Source organism: Oncorhynchus nerka, linkage group LG20 (assembly GCF_034236695.1).
Source record: "Oncorhynchus nerka isolate Pitt River linkage group LG20, Oner_Uvic_2.0, whole genome shotgun sequence".
Lineage (NCBI taxonomy): Eukaryota > Metazoa > Chordata > Actinopteri > Salmoniformes > Salmonidae > Oncorhynchus > Oncorhynchus nerka.
The window spans coordinates 281,164-301,969 of NC_088415.1; the positions used below are offsets into that span (position 1 = coordinate 281,164).

Here is a 20,806-nt window from a genome sequence, read left to right on the forward strand (position 1 = left end):
TTTCAGGTGTCTCCGGAAGGTGGTGATTGACTCCGCTGTCCTGGCGTCGTGAGGGAGTTTGTTCCACCATTGGGGGCCAGAGCAGCGAACAGTTTTGACTGGGCCGGAGCGGGAACTGTACTTCCTCAGTGGTAGGGAGGCGAGCAGGCCAGAGGTGGATGAACGCAGTGCCCTTGTTTGGGTGTAGGGCCTGATCAGAGCCTGGAGGTACTGAGGTGCCGTTCCCCTCACAGCTCCGTAGGCAAGCACCATGGTCTTGTAGCGGATGCGAGCTTCAACTGGAAGCCAGTGGAGAGAGCGGAGGAGCGGGGTGACGTGAGAGAACTTGGGAAGGTTGAACACCAGACGGGCTGCGGCGTTCTGGATGAGTTGTAGGGGTTTAATGGCACAGGCAGGGAGCCCAGCCAACAGCGAGTTGCAGTAATCCAGACGGGAGATGACAAGTGCCTGGATTAGGACCTGTGCCGCTTCCTGTGTGAGGCAGGGTCGTACTCTGCGGATGTTGTAGAGCATGAACCTACAGGAACGGGCCACCGCCTTGATGTTAGTTGAGAACGACAGGGTGTTGTCCAGGATCACGCCAAGGTTCTTAGCGCTCTGGGAGGAGGACACAATGGAGTTGTCAACCGTGATGGCGAGATCATGGAACGGGCAGTCCTTCCCCGGGAGGAAGAGCAGCTCCGTCTTGCCGAGGTTCAGCTTGAGGTGGTGATCCGTCATCCACACTGATATGTCTGCCAGACATGCAGAGATGTGATTCGCCACCTGGTCATCAGAAGGGGGAAAGGAGAAGATTAACTGTGTGTCGTCTGCATAGCAATGATAGGAGAGACCATGTGAGGTTATGACAGAGCCAAGTGACTTGGTGTATAGCGAGAATAGGAGAGGGCCTAGAACAGAGCCCTGGGGGACACCAGTGGTGAGAGCACGTGGTGTGGAGACGGATTCTCGCCACGCCACCTGGTAGGAGCGACCTGTCAGGTAGGACGCAATCCAAGCGTGGGCCGCGCCGGAGATGCCCAACTCAGAGAGGGTGGAGAGGAGGATCTGATGGTTCACAGTATCGAAGGCAGCCGATAGGTCTAGAAGGATGAGAGCAGAGGAGAGAGAGTTAGCTTTAGCAGTGCGGAGTGCCTCCGTGATACAGAGAAGAGCAGTCTCAGTTGAATGACTAGTCTTGAAACCTGACTGATTTGGATCAAGAAGGTCATTCTGAGAGAGATAGCGGGAGAGCTGGCCAAGGACGGCACGTTCAAGAGTTTTGGAGAGAAAAGAAAGAAGGGATACTGGTCTGTAGTTGTTGACATCGGAGGGATCGAGTGTAGGTTTTTCAGAAGGGTGCAACTCTCGCTCTCTTGAAGACGGAAGGGACGTAGCCAGCGGTCAGGGATGAGTTGATGAGCGAGGTGAGGTAAGGGAGAAGGTCTCCGGAAATGGTCTGGAGAAGAGAGGAGGGGATAGGGTCAAGCGGGCAGGTTGTTGGGCGGGCGGCCGTCACAAGACGCGAGATTTCATCTGGAGAGAGAGGGGAGAAAGAGGTCAGAGCACAGGGTAGGGCAGTGTGAGCAGAACCAGCGGTGTCGTTTGACTTAGCAAACGAGGATCGGATGTCGTCGACCTTCTTTTCAAAATGGTTGACGAAGTCATCTGCAGAGAGGAGGAGGGCGGGGGAGGGGAGGAGGATTCAGGAGGGAGGAGAAGGTGGCAAAGAGCTTCCTAGGGTTAGAGGCAGATGCTTGGAATTTAGAGTGGTAGAAAGTGGCTTTAGCAGCAGAGACAGAAGAGGAAAATGTAGAGAGGAGGGAGTGAAAGGATGCCAGGTCCGCAGGAGGCGGGTTTTCCTCCATTTCCGCTCGGCTGCCCGGAGCCCTGTTCTGTGAGCTCGCAATGAGTCGTCGAGCCACGGAGCGGGAGGGGAGGACCGAGCCGGCCTGGAGGATAGGGGACATAGAGAGTCAAAGGATGCAGAAAGGGAGGAGAGGAGGGTTGAGGAGGCAGAATCAGGAGATAGGTTGGAGAAGGTATGAGCAGAGGGAAGAGATGATAGGATGGAAGAGGAGAGAGTAGCGGGGGAGAGAGAGCGAAGTTTGGGACGGCGCGATCCCATCCGAGTAGGGGCAGTGTGGGAAGTGTTGGATGAGAGCGAGAGGGAAAAGGATACAAGGTAGTGGTCGGAGACTTGCAATGAGGTTAGCGGAAGAACAGCATCTAGTAAAGATGAGGTCGAGCGTATTTCCTGCCTTGTGAGTAGGGGGGGAAGGTGAGAGGGTGAGATCAAAAGAGGAGAGGAGTGGAAAGAAGGAGGCAGAGAGGAATGAGTCAAAGGTAGACGTGGGGAGGTTAAAGTCGCCCAGAACTGTGAGAGGTGAGCCGTCCTCAGGAAAGGAGCTTATCAAGGCATCAAGCTCATTGGTGAACTCTCCGAGGGAACCTGGAGGGCGATAAATGATAAGGATGTTAAGCTTGAAAGGGCTGGTAACTGTGACAGCATGGAATTCAAAGGAGGCGATAGACAGATGGGTAAGGGGAGAAAGAGAGAATGACCACTTGGGAGAGATGAGGATCCCGGTGCCACCACCCCGCTGACCAGAAGCTCTCGGGGTGTGCGAGAGCACGTGGGCGGACGAAGAGAGAGCAGTAGGAGTAGCGGTGTTGTCTGTGGTGATCCATGTTTCCGTCAGTGCCAAGAAGTCGAGGGACTGGAGGGAGGCATAGGCTGAGATGAACTCTGCCTTGTTGGCCGCAGATCGGCAGTTCCAGAGGCTACCGGAGACCTGGAAGTCCACGTGGGTCGTGCGCGCTGGGACCACCAGATTAGGGTGGCCGCGGCCACGCGGTGTGGTGCATTTGTATGGTCTGTGCAGAGAGGAGAGAACAGGGATAGACAGACACATAGTTGACAGGCTACACAAGAGGCTACGCTAATGCAAAGGAGATTGGAATGACAAGTGGACTACACGTCTCGAGTGTTCAGAAAGTTAAGCTTACGTAGCAAGAATCTTATTGACTAAAATGATTAAAATGATACAGTACTGCTGAAGTAGGCTAGCTGGCAGAGGCTGCGTTGTTGACTATGTAGGCTAGCTGGCAGTGGCTGCGTTGTTGACACTACACTAATCAAGTCGTTCCGTTGAGTGTAATAGTTTCTACTGTGCTGCTATTCGGGGCTAGCTGGCTAGCTAGCAGTGTTGATTACGTTACGTTGCGTTAAAAGAACGACAATAGCTGGCTAGCTAACCTAGGAAATCGCTCAAGACTACACAATTATCTTTGATACAAAGACGGCTATGTAGCTAGCTAGGTAGCTAGCTACGATCAAACAAATCAAGCCGTTGTACTGTAATGAAATGAAATGAAAAATGTGATACTACCTGTGGAGCGAAGCGAAATGCGACCGGATTGTTGGGTGCGGAAGTTCTGTTCGGTAGACGTTGGCTAGCTGTTGGCTAGCTAGCAGTGTCTCCTACGTTAAGGACGACAAATAGCTGGCTAGCTAACCTCGGTAAATTAAGATAATCACTCTAAAACTACACACTCTAAACTACACAATTATCTTGGATACGAAGACAGCAAAGACAACTATGTAGCTAGCTAACACTACACTAATCAAGTTGTTCAGTTGAGTGTAATAGTTGTGCTGCTAATCGGTAGACGGTGGACTAGCTAACGGTGGACGTTAGCTAGCTGGCTAGCTGCAGGGCAGTGTAGACTGCGTTAGGACGACGAAATACGATAATTACGCAATTATCTATGATACAAAGACGGCTATGTATCTAGCTAAGAAGAAATTGCTAAGATTAGACAAATCAAACCGTTGTACTATAATGAAATGTAATACTACCTGCGGACCGAGTGCCCAATTTCTCCCTCTCTCCCCCCTCACTAACCCATTCTCTCCCTCTCTCCCCCCTCACTAACCCTTTCTCTCCCTCTCTCCCCCCTCACTAACCCTTTCTCTCCCTCTCTCCCCCTCACTAACCCATTCTCTCCCTCTCTCCCCCTCACTAACCCATTCTCTCCCTCTCTCCCCTCACTAACCCTTTCTCTCCCTCTCCCCCTCACTAACCCATTCTCTCCTTCTCTCTCCCCCTCTCCCCCCCCTCACTAACCCATTCTCTCCTTCTCTCTCCCCCTCTCCCCCTCACTAACCCTTTCTCTCCCCCTCACTAACCTGTTCTCTCCCTCTCCCCCTCACTAACCCTTTCTCTCTCTCTCCCCCTCACTAACCCATTCTCTCTCTCTCCCCCTCACTAACCCGTTTCTCTCCTCCTCTCCTTTCTCACTAACCCTTTCTCTCTCCCTCACTAACCTGTTCTCTCCCCTTTCTCTCCTCCTCACTCCCCCTCACTAACCCGTTCTCTCCTCCTCTCTCCCCCCTCTCTCCCCCTCACTAACCCGTTCTCTCCTCCTCTCTCTCTCCCCTAACCCTTCTCTCCTCTCTCTCCCCCCTCTTCCCCTCACTAACCCTTTCTCTCCCTCTCTCCCCCTCACTAACCCGTTCTCTCCCTCTCTCCCCTCACTAACCCGTTCTCTCCTCTCTCCCCCTCACTAACCCGTTCTCTCCTCCTCTCTCCCCCTTTCTCTCCTCCTCTCTCCCCCTCACTAACCCGTTCTCTCCCTCTCTCCCCCTCACTAACCCGTTCTCTCCCTCTCTCCCCCTCACTAACCCTTTCTCTCCTCCTCTCTCCCCCTCACTAACCCATTCTCTCCCTCTCTCCCCCTTTCTCTCCTCCTCTCTCCCCCTCACTAACCCATTCTCTCCTCTCTCTTTCTCTCCCTCTCTCCCCCTCACTAACCCGTTCTCTCCCTCTCTCCCCCTCACTAACCCTCTTCTCTCCCCCTCCTAACCCTTTCTCCCCCTCTCTAACCCGTTCTCTCCCCCTTCTCCCTCTCTCCCCCCTCACTAACTCGTTCTCTCCCTCTCTCCCCTCACTAACCCGTTCTCTCCCTCTCTCACTAACCCGTTCTCTCCCCCTCTCTCTCTCCCCCTCACTAACCCTTTCTCTCTCCCCCCTCACTAACCCATTATCTCCCTCTCTCCTCCTCTCTCCCCCTTTCTCTCCTCCTCTCTCCCCCTTTCTCTCCTCCTCTCTCCCCCTTTCTCTCCTCCCTCACTAACCCTCTCTCTCTCCCCCTTCACTAACCCGTTCTCTCCTCCTCTCTCCCCCTCTCTCCCCCTCTCTAACCCGTTCTCTCCACCTTTCTCTCCTCCTCCTCCCCCTCACTAACCCGTTCTCTCCCCCTTTCTCTCCTCCTCTCTCCCCCTCACTAACCCATTCTCTCCTCCTCTCTCCCCTCCTCTCTCCCCCTTTCTCTCCTCGTCTCTCCCCCTTTCTCTCCTCCTCTCCCCCTCACTAACCCATTCTCTCCTCCTCTCTCCCCCTTTCTCTCCTCCCTCACTAACCCTCTCTCTCTCCCCCTCACTAACCCGTTCTCTCACTCTCTTCCCCCTCACTAACCCGTTCTCTCACTCCCCCTCACTAACCCATTCTCTCCTCCTCTCTCCCCCTTTCTCCTCGTCTCTCCCCCTTTCTCTCCTCGTCTCTCCCCCTTTCTCTCCTCCTCTCTCCCACCTTTCTCTCCTCCTCTCTCCCCCTCACTAACCCGTTCTCTCCCTCTCTCCCCCTCACTAACCCATTCTCTCCTCCTCTCTCCCCCTCACTAACCCTTTCTCTCCCCCCTCACTAACCCGTTCTCTCCCTCTCTCCCCCTCACTAACCCGTTCTCTCCTCCTCTCTCCCCCTTCTCTAACCCATTCTCTCCTCCCTCTCCCCCTTTCTCTCCCTCTCTCCCCCTCACTAACCCGTTTCTCTCCTCCTCTCTCCCCCCTTTCTCTCCTCTCTCCCCCTCACTAACCCGTTCTCTCCCTCTCTCCCCCTCACTAACCCGTTCTCTCCTCCTCTCTCCCCTCACTAACCCATTCTCTCCTCCTCTCTCCCCCTCACTAACCCGTTCTCTCCTCCTCTCTCCCCCTCTCTCTCCCTCTCCCCCCTCACTAACCCATTCTCTCCCTCTCTCCCCCTCACTAACCCATTATCTCCCTCTCTCCCCCTCACTAACCCGTTCTCTCCTCCTCTCTCCCCCTTTCTCTCCTCCTCTCTCCCCCTCACTAACCCGTTCTCTCCTCCTCTCTCCCCCTCTCTCTCCCTCTCTCCCCCTCACTAACCCATTCTCTCCTCTCTCCCCCTTTCTCTCCTCCTCTCTCCCCCTCACTAACCCGTTCTCTCCCTCTCCCCCCTCACTAACCCATTCTCTCCCTCTCTCCCCCTCACTAACCCGTTCTCTCCTCCTCTCCCCCTTTCTCTCCTCCTCTCTCCCCCTCACTAACCCATTCTCTCCCTCTCTCCCCCTCACTAACCCATTCTCTCCTCTCTCCCCCTCACTAACCCGTTCTCTCTCTCCCCCTCACTAACCCGTTCTCTCCTCCTCTCCCCTTTCTCTCCCCCTTTCTCTCCTCCTCTCTCCCCCTCACTAACCCATTCTCTCCTCTCTCCCCCTCACTAACCCGTTCTCTCTCTCCCCCTCACTAACCCGTTCTCTCCTCCTCTCCCCCTTTCTCTCCCCCTTTCTCTCCTCCTCTCCCCCTTTCTCCCTCTTCTCTCCCCCTTTCTCTCCTCTCTCCCCCTCTCTCTCCCCCTCTCCCCCCTCTCTCCCCTCACTTACCCGTTCTCTCCTCTCTCCCCCTCACTAACCCGTTCTCTCCCCTCTCCCCCTCACTAACCCGTTCTCTCCCTCTCTCCCCCTCACTAACCCATTCTCTCCTCCTCTCTCCCCCTCACTAACCCGTTCTCTCCCTCTCTCCCCCTCACTAACCCGTTCTCTCCCTCTCTCCCCCCTCACTAACCCGTTCTCTCCTCCCTCTCCCCCCTCACTAACCCGTTCTCTCCTCCTCTCTCCCCCTCACTAACCCTTCTCTCTCACTAACCCTCTCTCTCTCCCCTCACTAACCCGTTCTCTCCTCTCTCCTTTCTCACTAACCCTTTCTCCCCTCACTAACCTGTTCTCTCCCCCCTTTCTCTCCTCTCCCCCTCACTAACCCGTTCTCTCCTCCTCTCTCCCCCTCTCTCCCCCTCACTAACCCGTTCTCTCCTCCTCTCTCCCCCTCTCTCCCTCCTCACTAACCCGTTCTCTCCTCTCTCTCCCCCTCTCTCTCCCCCTTTCTCTCCTCCTCTCCCCCCTCACTAACCCGTTCTCTCCCTCTCTCCCCCTCACTAACCCGTTCTCTCCCTCTCTCCCCCTCACTAACCCTTTCTCTCCTCCTCTCTCCCCCTCACTAACCCATTCTCTCCCTCTCTCCCCCTTTCTCTCCTCCTCTCTCCCCCTCACTAACCCGTTCTCTCCCTCTCTCCCCCTCACTAACCCATTCTCTCCCTCTCTCCCCCTCTCTCCCCCTCTCTCCCCCTCACTAACCCGTTCTCTCCTCCTCTCTCCTCCTCTCTCCCCCTCACTAACCCGTTCTCTCCCCTCTCTCCCCCTCACTAACCCTTTCTCTCCTCCTCTCTCCCCCTCACTAACCCGTTCTCTCCCCCTTCTCCTCTCTCTCCCCCTCACTAACTCGTTCTCTCCTCTCTCCCCCTCACTAACCCGTTCTCTCCCTCTCTCACTAACCCGTTCCTCTCCCCCTCTCTCTCTCCCCCTCACTAACCCTTTCTCTCTCCCCCCTCACTAACCCATTATCTCCCTCTCTCCTCCTCTCTCTCCCCCTTTCTCTCCTCCTCTCTCCCCCTTTCTCTCCTCCCTCACTAACCCTCTCTCTCTCTCCCCTTCACTAACCCGTTCTCTCCTCCTCTCTCCCCCCTCTCTAACCCGTTCTCTCCACCTTTCTCTCCTCCTCACTCCCCCCTCACTAACCCGTTCTCTCCCCTTTCTCTCCTCCTCTCTCCCCCTCACTAACCCATTCTCTCCCCTCTCTCCCCTCCTCTCTCCCCCTTTCTCTCCTCGTCTCTCCCCCTTTCTCTCCTCCTCTCCCCCTCACTAACCCATTCTCTCCTCCTCTCTCCCCCTTTCTCTCCTCCCTCACTAACCCTCTCTCTCTCCCCCTCACTAACCCGTTCTCTCACTCTCTTCCCCCTCACTAACCCGTTCTCTCACTCCCCCTCACTAACCCATTCTCTCCTCCCTCTCCCCCTTTCTCCTCGTCTCTCCCCCTTTCTCTCCTCGTCTCTCCCCCCTTTCTCTCCTCCTCTCTCCCACCTTTCTCTCCTCCTCTCTCCCCCTCACTAACCCCGTTCTCTCCCTCTCTCCCCCTCACTAACCCATTCTCTCCTCCTCTCTCCCCCTCACTAACCCTTTCTCTCTCCCCCCCTCACTAACCCGTTCTCTCCCTCTCTCCCCCTCACTAACCCGTTCTCTCCTCCTCTCTCCCCCTCACTAACCCATTTCTCTCCTCCTCTCTCCCCCTTTCTCTCCTCTCTCCCCCCTCACTAACCCGTTCTCTCCTCCTCTCTCCCCCTCACTAACCCGTTCTCTCTTCCTCTCTCCCCCTTTCTCTCCTCTCTCCCCCTCACTAACCCGTTCTCTCCCTCTCTCCCCCTCACTAACCGTTCTCTCCTCCTCTCTCCCCCCTCACTAACCCTTTCTCTCCTCCTCTCTCCCCCTCACTAACCCATTCTCTCCCTCTCTCCCCCTTTCTCTCCTCCTCTCCCCCCTCACTAACCCGTTCTCTCCCTCTCTCCCCCTCACTAACCCATTCTCTCCCTCCTCTCCCCCTTTCTCTCCTCCTCTCTCCCCCCTCACTAACCCGTTCTCTCCTCCTCTCCCCCTCCTCTCTCCCCCTCACTAACCCGTTCTCTCCCCCTCACTAACCCTTTCTCTCCTCCTCTCTCCCCCTCACTAACCCGTTCTCTCCCCCTTCTCCCTATCTCCCCCTCACTAACTCGTTCTCTCCCTCTCTCCCCCTCACTAACCCGTTCTCTCCCTCTCTCACTAACCCGTTCTCTCCCCCCTCTCTCTCCCCCTCACTAACCCTTTCTCTCTCCCCCTCACTAACCCATTATCTCCCTCTCTCCTCCTCTCTCCCCCTTTCTCTCTCCTCTCTCCCCCTTTCTCTCCTCCTCTCTCCCCCTTTCTCTCCTCCCTCACTAACCCTCTCTCTCTCCCCCTTCACTAACCCGTTCTCTCCTCCTCTCTCCCCCTCTCTCCCCCCCTCTCTAACCCGTTCTCTCCACCTTTCTCTCCCCCTCCTCCCCCTCACTAACCCGTTCTCTCCCCCTTTCTCTCCTCCTCTCTCCCCCTCACTAACCCATTCTCTCCTCCTCTCTCCCCTCCTCTCTCCCCCTTTCTCTCCTCGTCTCTCCCCCTTTCTCTCCTCCTCTCCCCCTCACTAACCCATTCTCTCCTCCTCTCTCCCCCTTTCTCTCCTCCCTCACTAACCCTCTCTCTCTCCCCCCTCACTAACCCGTTCTCTCACTCTCTTCCCCCTCACTAACCCGTTTCTCTCACTCCCCCTCACTAACCCATTCTCTCCTCCTCTCTCCCCCTTTCTCCTCGTCTCTCCCCCTTTCTCTCCTCGTCTCTCCCCCTTTCTCTCCTCCTCTCTCCCACCTTTCTCTCCTCCTCTCTCCCCCTCACTAACCCGTTCTCTCCCTCTCTCCCCCTCACTAACCCATTCTCTCCTCCTCTCTCCCCCTCACTAACCCTTTCTCTCCCCCCTCACTAACCCGTTCTCTCCCTCTCTCCCCCCTCACTAACCCGTTCTCTCCTCCTCTCTCCCCCTCACTAACCCATTCTCTCCTCCTCTCTCCCCCTTTCTCTCCTCTCTCCCCTCACTAACCCGTTCTCTCCTCCTCTCTCCCCCTCACTAACCCGTTCTCTCTTCCTCTCTCCCCCTTTCTCTCCTCTCTCCCCCTCACTAACCCGTTCTCTCCCTCTCTCCCCCTCACTAACCCGTTTCTCTCCTCCTCTCTCCCCCTCACTAACCCATTTCTCTCCTCCTCTCTCCCCCTCACTAACCCGTTCTCTCCTCCTCTCCCCCCTCTCTCTCCCTCTCCCCCTCACTAACCCATTCTCTCCCTCTCTCCCCCTCACTAACCCGTTCTCTCCTCCTCTCTCCCCCTTTCTCTCCTCCTCTCTCCCCCTCACTAACCCTTCTCTCCTCTCTCCCCCCTCTCTCCCTCTCTCCCCCTCACTAACCCATTCTCTCCTCTCTCCCCCTTTCTCTCCTCCCTCTCTCCCCCTCACTAACCCGTTCTCTCCCTCTCCCCCTCACTAACCCATTCTCTCCCTCTCTCCCCCTCACTAACCCGTTCTCTCCTCCTCTCCCCCTTTCTCTCCTCCTCTCTCCCCCTCACTAACCCATTCTCTCCCTCTCTCCCCCTCACTAACCCATTCTCTCCTCTCTCCCCCTCACTAACCCGTTCTCTCTCTCCCCCTCACTAACCCGTTCTCTCCTCCTCTCCCCTTTCTCTCCCCCTTTCTCTCCTCCTCTCTCCCCCTCACTAACCCATTCTCTCCTCTCTCCCCCTCACTAACCCGTTCTCTCTCTCCCCCTCACTAACCCATTCTCTCCTCTCTCCCCCTTTCTCTCCTCTTCTCTCCCCCCTTTCTCTCCTCCTCTCCCCCTCTCTCTCTCCCCCTCTCCCCTCTCTCCCCCTCTCTCCCCTCACTTACCCGTTCTCTCCCTCTCTCCCCCTCACTAACCCGTTCTCTCCCTCTCTCCCCCTCACTAACCCGTTCTCTCCCTCTCTCCCCCCTCACTAACCCATTCTCTCCTCCTCTCTCCCCCTCACTAACCCGTTCTCTCCCTCTCTCCCCCTCACTAACCCGTTCTCTCCCTCTCTCCCCCTCACTAACCCGTTCTCTCCTCCTCTCTCCCCCTCACTAACCCGTTCTCTCCTCCTCTCTCCCCCTCACTAACCCGTTCTCTCCTCTCCCCCCTCACTAACCCATTCTCTCCCTCTCTCCCCCTCACTAACCCGTTCTCTCCTCCTCTCTCTCCCCCTTTCTCTCCTCCTCTCTCCCCCTTTCTCTCCTCCTCTCCCCCTCACTAACCCGTTCTCTCCCTCCCCCCACTAACCCGTTCTCTCTCCTCTCTCCCCCCCTCTCTCCCCTCACTTACCCGTTCTGTCCCCTCTCTCCCCCTCACTAACCCGTTCTCTCTCTCTCTCTCCCCCTCACTAACCCGTTCTCTCTCTCTCTCTCCCCCCTCACTAACCCGTTCTCTCTCTCTCTCTCCCCTCTCACTACTCACTAACCCGTTCTCTCCTCTCTCCCAGCCATCTGACAGACAAGTCCTCCGGGTGGGACGATCCGGCCGGTCGGGGGAGTGGAGGGGATGGTTCCCACGGTAACGGGTCCAACATTCCATCGCTGTTGTCAATGGCGACGCGGAGTCACATGGACATAACCACGCCCCCTCTGCCTCAAATCAGCGCTGAGGTGTTGAGAGTAGCAGAACACAGACATCGCAGAGGACTGATGTATCCAGAGATATACCACATACTGACCAAGGTAACAGACACAGAGGACTGATGTATCCAGAGATATACCACATACTGACCAAGGTAACAGACACAGTGGACTAATGTATCCACAGATATACCACATACTGACCAAGGTAACAGACACACAGGACTGATGTATCCACAGATATACCACATACTGACCAAGGTAACAGACACAGAGGACTGATGTATCCACAGATATACCACATACTGACCAAGGTAACAGACACACAGGACTGATGTATCCACAGATATACCACATACTGACCAAGGTAACACAGGACTGATGTATCCACAGATATACCACATACTGACCAAGGTAACAGACACAGAGGACTGATGTATCCACAGATATACCACATACTGACCTAGGTAACAGACACAGAGGACTGATGTATCCACAGATATACCACATACTGACCAAGGTAACAGACACAGAGGACTGATGTATCCAGAGATATACCACATACTGACCAAGGTAACAGACACAGAGGACTGATGTATCCAGAGATATACCACATACTGACCAAGGTAACAGACACACAGGACTGATGTATCCACAGATATACCACATACTGACCAAGGTAACAGACACACAGGACTGATGTATCCACAGATATACCACATAGTGACCAAGGTAACACAGGACTGATGTATCCACAGATATACCACATACTGACCAAGGTAACAGACACAGTGGACTGATGTATCCAGAGATATACCACATACTGACCAAGGTAACAGACACACAGGACTGATGTATCCACAGATATACCACATACTGACCAAGGTAACAGACACAGAGGACTGATGTATCCACAGATATACCACATACTGACCAAGGTAACAGACACACAGGACTGATGTATCCACAGATATACCACATACTGACCAAGGTAACAGACACAGAGGACTGATGTATCCACAGATATACCACATACTGACCAAGGTAACAGACACAGTGGACTGATGTGTCCACAGATATACCACATACTGACCAAGGTAACAGAGGACTGATGTATCCACAGATATACCACATACTGACCAAGGTAACAGAGGACTGATGTATCCACAGATATACCACATACTGACCAAGGTAACAGAGGACTGATGTATCCACAGATATACCACATACTAACCAAGATAACAGACAGAGGACTGACGTATCCACAGATATACCACATACTGACCAAGGTAACAGACACAGTGGACTGATGTGTCCACAGATATACCACATACTGACCAAGGTAACAGAGGACTGATGTATCCACAGATATACCACATACTGACCAAGGTAACAGAGGACTGATGTATCCACAGATATAACACATACTGACCAAGGTAACAGAGGACTGATGTATCCACAGATATACCACATACTAACCAAGGTAACAGACACAGAGGACTGACGTATCCACAGATATACCACATACTGACCAAGGTAACAGACACAGAGGACTGATGTATCCACAGATATACCACATACTGACCAAGGTAACAGACACAGAGGACTGATGTATCCACAGATATACCACATACTGACCAAGGTAACACAGGACTGATGTATCCACAGATATACCACATACTGACCAAGGTAACAGACACAGAGGACTGATGTATCCACAGATATACCACATACTGACCAAGGTAACAGAGGACTGATGTATCCACAGATATACCACATACTAACCAAGGTAACAGACACAGAGGACTGACGTATCCACAGATATACCACATACTGACCAAGGTAACAGACACAGAGGACTGATGTATCCACAGATATACCACATACTGACCAAGGTAACAGACACAGAGGACTGATGTATCCACAGATATACCACATACTGACCAAGGTAACACAGGACTGATGTATCCACAGATATACCACATACTGACCAAGGTAACAGACACAGAGGACTGATGTATCCACAGATATACCACATACTGACCAAGGTAACAGAGGACTGATGTATCCACAGATATACCACATACTGACCAAGGTAACAGAGGACGGATGTATCCACAGATATACCACATACTGACCAAGGTAACAGAGGACTGATGTATCCACAGATATACCACATACTGACCAAGGTAACAGACACAGTGGACTGATGTATCCAGAGATATACCACATACTGACCAAGGTAACAGACACACAGGACTGATGTATCCACAGATATACCACATACTGACCAAGGTAACAGACACAGAGGACTGATGTATCCACAGATATACCACATACTGACCAAGGTAACAGACACAGAGGACTGATGTATCCACAGATATACCACATACTGACCAAGGCAACAGACACAGAGGACTGATGTATCCACAGATATACCACATACTGACCAAGGTAACACAGGACTGATGTATCCACAGATATACCACAAACTGACCAAGGTAACAGACACAGAGGACTGATGTATCCACAGATATACCACATACTGACCAAGGTAACAGAGGACTGATGTATCCACAGATATACCACATACTGACCAAGGTAACACAGAGGACTGATGTATCCACAGATATACCACATACTGACCAAGGTAACAGAGGACTGATGTATCCACAGATATACCACATACTGACCAAGGTAACACAGGACTGATGTATCCACAGATATACCACATACTGACCAAGGTAACAGACACAGTGGACTGATGTATCCAGAGATATACCACATACTGACCAAGGTAACAGACACACAGGACTGATGTATCCACAGATATACCACATACTGACCAAGGTAACAGACACAGAGGACTGATGTATCCACAGATATACCACATACTGACCAAGGTAACAGACACAGAGGACTGATGTATCCACAGATATACCACATACTGACCAAGGCAACAGACACAGAGGACTGATGTATCCACAGATATACCACATACTGACCAAGGTAACACAGGACTGATGTATCCACAGATATACCACAAACTGACCAAGGTAACAGACACAGAGGACTGATGTATCCACAGATATACCACATACTGACCAAGGTAACAGAGGACTGATGTATCCACAGATATACCACATACTGACCAAGGTAACAGAGGACTGATGTATCCACAGATATACCACATACTGACCAAGGTAACAGACACACAGGACTGATGTATCCACAGATATACCACATACTGACCAAGGTAACAGAGGACTGATGTATCCACAGATATACCACATACTGACCAAGGTAACACAGAGGACTGATGTATCCACAGATATACCACATACTGACCAAGGTAACAGAGGACTGATGTATCCACAGATATACCACATACTGACCAAGGTAACAGACACAGAGGACTGATGTATCCACAGATATACCACATACTGACCAAGGTAACAGACACAGAGGACTGATGTATCCACAGATATACCACATACTGACCAAGGTAACAGACACAGAGGACTGATGTATCCACAGATATACCACATACTGACCAAGGTAACAGACACAGAGGACTGATGTATCCACAGATATACCACATACTGACCAAGGTAACAGACACAGAGGACTGATGTATCCACAGATATACCACATACTGACCAAGGTAACAGACACAGAGGACTGATGTATCCACAGATATACCACATACTGACCAAGGTAACAGAGGACGGATGTATCCACAGATATACCACATACTGACCAAGGTAACAGAGGACTGATGTATCCACAGATATACCACATACTGACCAAGGTAACACAGGACTGATGTATCCACAGATATACCACATACTGACCAAGGTAACAGACACAGTGGACTGATGTATCCAGAGATATACCACATACTGACCAAGGTAACAGACACACAGGACTGATGTATCCACAGATATACCACATACTGACCAAGGTAACAGACACAGAGGACTGATGTATCCACAGATATACCACATACTGACCAAGGTAACAGACACAGAGGACTGATGTATCCACAGATATACCACATACTGACCAAGGCAACAGACACAGAGGACTGATGTATCCACAGATATACCACATACTGACCAAGGTAACACAGGACTGATGTATCCACAGATATACCACAAACTGACCAAGGTAACAGACACAGAGGACTGATGTATCCACAGATATACCACATACTGACCAAGGTAACAGACACACAGGACTGATGTATCCACAGATATACCACATACTGACCAAGGTAACAGAGGACTGATGTATCCACAGATATACCACATACTGACCAAGGTAACACAGAGGACTGATGTATCCACAGATATACCACATACTGACCAAGGTAACACAGGACTGATGTATCCACAGATATACCACAAACTGACCAAGGTAACAGACACAGAGGACTGATGTATCCACAGATATACCACATACTGACCAAGGTAACAGAGGACTGATGTATCCACAGATATACCACATACTGACCAAGGTAACACAGGACTGATGTATCCACAGATATACCACATACTGACCAAGGTAACAGAGGACTGATGTATCCACAGATATACCACATACTGACCAAGGTAACACAGAGGACTGATGTATCCACAGATATACCACATACTGACCAAGGTAACAGAGGACTGATGTATCCACAGATATACCACATACTGACCAAGGTAACAGACACAGAGGACTGATGTATCCACAGATATACCACATACTGACCAAGGTAACAGACACAGAGGACTGATGTATCCACAGATATACCACATACTGACCAAGGTAACAGACACAGAGGACTGATGTATCCACAGATATACCACATACTGACCAAGGTAACAGACACAGAGGACTGATGTATCCACAGATATACCACATACTGACCAAGGTAACAGACACAGAGGACTGATGTATCCACAGATATACCACATACTGACCAAGGTAACAGACACAGAGGACTGATGTATCCACAGATATACCACATACTGACCAAGGTAACACAGAGGACTGATGTATCCACAGATATACCACATACTGACCAAGGTAACACAGAGGACTGATGTATCCACAGATATACCACATACTGACCAAGGTAACAGACACAGAGGACTGATGTATCCACAGATATACCACATACTGACCAAGGTAACACAGAGGACTGATGTATCCACAGATATACCACATACTGACCAAGGTAACACAGAGGACTGAGGGAGAATGAGGATCACACAGGACAACAGATAGAACAGACTGACCCCCTGGCACATAGACTATAGCAGCATAGATACTGGAGACTGAGACAGGGGTTCGGGATGCTGTGGCCTTGTCCAAAGTTACCCCCGGACAGGGCCAATCTGGCAGGATATAAACCCACCCACTTTGCCAAAGCACAGACCACCAACTTACTACCCTGAGACAAGGCCAAGTATAGCCCACAATGATCTCCACTGCTCGAGCCAGAGGGGAGCAAGACCGGACAGGAAGATCACATCCCTGACTCAACCCATTCAAGTAGAGAATAGCGGGGGGAAAAGCCTGGCAAGATGTGATGCTCCCCTCCTAGGGACGGCATGGAAGAGCACTCGTAAGCCAATGACTCAGCCCTCATGATAGGGTCAGAGGCAGAGAATTCCAGTGGAGAGAGGGGAGCCGGCCAGGCCGAGACAGCAGGAGACTGAGTCTCTCACATGGATAGGCAGACCATTTCATAAAAATGTATCTTTGTAGGAGACAGCCCTGCCTCCAGTTTATAAATTCTAGGGACAATAAGGAGGACTGTGTCTTGTGACCGTACGTGTAGATACAGTGCATGCTGAAAGTATTCAGACCCCTCAACTTTTTTTTCCCTCAACACAATACCCCATAATGACAAATCAGAAACGTTTTTTTTTTACATTTTTGCAAATGTATATTAAATAAACTGAAATATCATATTTACATAAGTATTCAGACCCTTTACCCAGCATTTTGTTGAAGCACCTTTGGCAGCGATTACAGCCTTGAGTCTTCTTGGGTATGACAGTACAAGCTTGGCACACCTGTATTTGGGAATTTCTCCCATTCTTCTCTGCAGATCCTCTCAAGGTCTGTCAGGTTAGATGGGGAGCATCGCTACACAGCTATTTTCAGGTCTCTCCAGAGACGATCAGTCGGTTTTGTGACGACCCTCCCACTCTGTCTGCCGTATTCTCTCTTTGTTCTTGTTTCCTTATTAGGATGCCGGTGGGCGGAGTTGGGAGGGTCGTCAGCTACATGGGACACACCTGGGCCCGGTGTCTCCCAGGATAAATAGACCTCTTCCACATTCATGGAAGAGACTCTCTCCATGCAGACACCTTTGTAGATTGTGTTGTGGTTCTTCCTTTTGTTTGTTTGCTTTGGCACCTTTCAACACCCTGCATTATCACATTCATGCATGCAAAACACTCACTTACACTACCAATTACTGATTACACACACCATTGTATATTTTCCTTAGTTGCTTTAGTTAATAAATACATATTTTGCTACTCCTTATCTCCACGCTGTCTCCCTTTGTTACGGGCTTTGAGCCGGTTCGTGACAGTTTGAACTCCAGGCTCTGGCTGGGCCATTCAAGGGCATTCAGAGACTTGTCCCGAAGCCACTCCTTCATTGTCTTGGCTGTGTGTTTAAGGTCATTGTCCTGTTAGAATGAGAACCGTCGCCCCCAGTCTGAGGTCCTAAGTGCTTTCATCAAGGATCTCTCTGTACTTTGCTCAGTTCATCTTTCCCTGGATCCTGACTAGTCTCCCAGTCCCTGCTGCTGTAAAACATCCCCGCAGCATGATGCTGCCTCCACCATGCTTCACCTTATGAATGGTGGCAGGTTTCCTCCAGACGTGACGCTTGGCATTCAGGCCAAAGATCTTGGTTTCAATCTTGGTTTCATCAGACCAGAGAATCTTGTTTCTTATGGTCTGAGAGTCCTTTAGGTGCCTTTTGGCAAACATCAAGTGGACTGTCATGTGCCTTTTACTGAGGACTGGCTTCCTGCTGGCCACTCTACCATAAAGGCCTGATTGGTGGAGTGCTGCAGAGATGGTTGTCCTTCTGGAAGATTCTCCCATCTCCACAGAGGAACTCTGGAGCTTTGTCAGAGTGACCATCGGGTTCTTGGTCACCTCCCTGACCAAGGTCCTTCTCCCCCGATTGCCAGGCGGCCAGCTCTAGGAAGAGTCTTGGTGGTTCCAAACTTCTTCCATTTAAGAATGATAGAGGCCACTGTGTTCTTGACCTTCAATGCTGCAAACATTTTTTGGTCCCCTTCCCCAGATCTGTGCCTCGACATAATCCTGTCTCTGAGCTCTACAGACAATTATTTTGACCTCATGGCTTGGTTGTTGCTCTGACATACACTGTCAACTGTGGGACCTTATGTAGACAGGTGTGTGCCTTTCCAAATCATGTCCAATCAATTGAATTTACCACAGGTGGACTCCAATCAAGTTGTAGAAACATCTCAAGGATGATCAGTGGAAACAGGATGCACCTGAGCTCAATTTCAAGTCTCATAGCAAAGGGTCTGAATTCCTACAGTACCAGTCAAGGTTTGGACACACCTTCTCATTCAGGGGTTTCTCTTCATTACAGTTGTTTTACATTGTAGAGTAATAGTGAAAGCATCAACTATGAAATACCACACATCAAATCATGTAAATAACAAAAAAAGTGTTTGACAAATAAAAATAGATTTGAGATTCTTCAAATAGCCATCCTTTGCCTTGATGACAGCTTTGCACACTCTTGACATTCTCTCAACCAGCTTCACCTGGAATGCTTTTCCAACAGTCTTGAAGGAGTTCCTAAATATGCTGCTTTTCAATTCACTCTGCTGTCCAACTCATCCCTAACCATCTCAATTGGGTTGAGGTCAGGTGATTGTGGAGGCCAGGTCATCTGATGCAGCACTCCATCACTCTCCATCTTGGTCAAATAGCCCTTACACAGCCTGGAGGTGTGTTTTGGGTCATTGTCCTGTTGAAAAACAAATGATAGTCCCACTAAGCGAATGAAAAACTAATTTGAATGATTCCACCTAAGTGTATGTAAACTTCCGTCTTCAGGTATTTATATTTTGTGTTTTATTTACATTTAGACACTTTTGTTTGACCTGTTTTCTCTGTCATTATCTGGTGTGTAGATTGAGGGGTGAAAACATGATTTCATAAATGTTATATTAATACTGTAAGAAAATGTGAAAAAAGTGAAGGGGTCTGAATACTTCCCGAATGCACAGCTCTGTCTGAACAATTTGCACATTCGGATCAAAGATGTTAATGTCATCACCCCTTTTGAGTTTCTTTGCTCATATTTTACCCCCCAGTCCTTTTCCCAAACAATTATTTTTTAAATAATTGAATGAGTTCCCTGGCAATAATAGATATTATTTTCCTTCTCTTTTAGCCGGGTAAATACTGACCGTCTTAATATCTGCTAAGCCATTACAATTTTAACTGGCTATATTTTTTCACCATTTACCATAATGTGATACAGTTTTCAATTCTGTTGCTCATATTATATGTTTGTAAACCATTAGAAGGTACCATACTGATTGAGTGTCCATATAGCGGTACCATTAGAAGGTAGCATACTGATTGAGTGTCCATATAGCGGTACCATTAGAAGGTAGCATACTGATTGAGTGTCCATATAGTGGTACCATTAGAAGGTACCATACTGATTGAGTGTCCATATAGCGGTACTGAGTAAAGCTCCAATTGTTCTCTACTATTCCACCCGCTAAATGCTCCCCCCATCCCAATTTGGGTTGTCATCCCAGTGACTGGCAGACCACCCCTGTCCACCTGGATCCCAGGTCGTCCCAGTGACTGGCTGTCCACCTGGATCCCAGGGACTCTGAGAGATCGGGCCCCATCCTTTAAAAAGAGCCCACAGTGCCACCCACAGAACAGAAGCAGATTAATTGCCAGAAGCGTTTCCAACACCCTCACCTCGATTGTATTGTATACAGTTTTTTTTCAGGCTCTGACCACGTTTACCTTTGTCTTGGCTGCATATACGCTACTTATACTTATAAAACAGGAGGACTGCTCCCAGGGCTTTTGGGAGATGTGGGAGCAGCTGAAAGGGGAGTTTGAGTCTCTAAATCGGTGGGATCTAGGGAAAGCCCAGATTCAGGTTTTCTGTCAGCAGTATACAGTCCAGGAGAGTACCTGGTCTGTGGGGAACGGTGGGGTGGGGCTGCAAGATAATCTATCTGAACTACGCAGGGACCTAGAGGAGAGGGTAACTGCTGTTATGGGGAGATGAGGGAGTCTGATGGGTGTCATCTGGAGGTGGCTGCTCTCCCTAGGGCCATCTGGAGGTGGCTCCTCTCCCTAGTGCCATCTGGAGGTGGCTCCTCTACCTAGTGTCATCTAGAGGTGGCTCCTCTCCCTAGTGCCAT

The 20,806-nt window shown here is 50.8% G+C and overlaps 1 protein-coding gene across 1 annotated transcript in view; it reads left to right on the plus strand.

Annotated features, from left to right (window-relative positions):
• The window catches only part of LOC115120532 (constitutive coactivator of PPAR-gamma-like protein 2), a 119,198-nt gene that overhangs the window by 56,086 nt on the left and 42,306 nt on the right, over positions 1-20,806 (plus strand). The window contains 1 exon segment of the mRNA XM_065005105.1: positions 11,214-11,448. Coding sequence (XP_064861177.1) covers positions 11,214-11,448 — 235 coding nt within the window.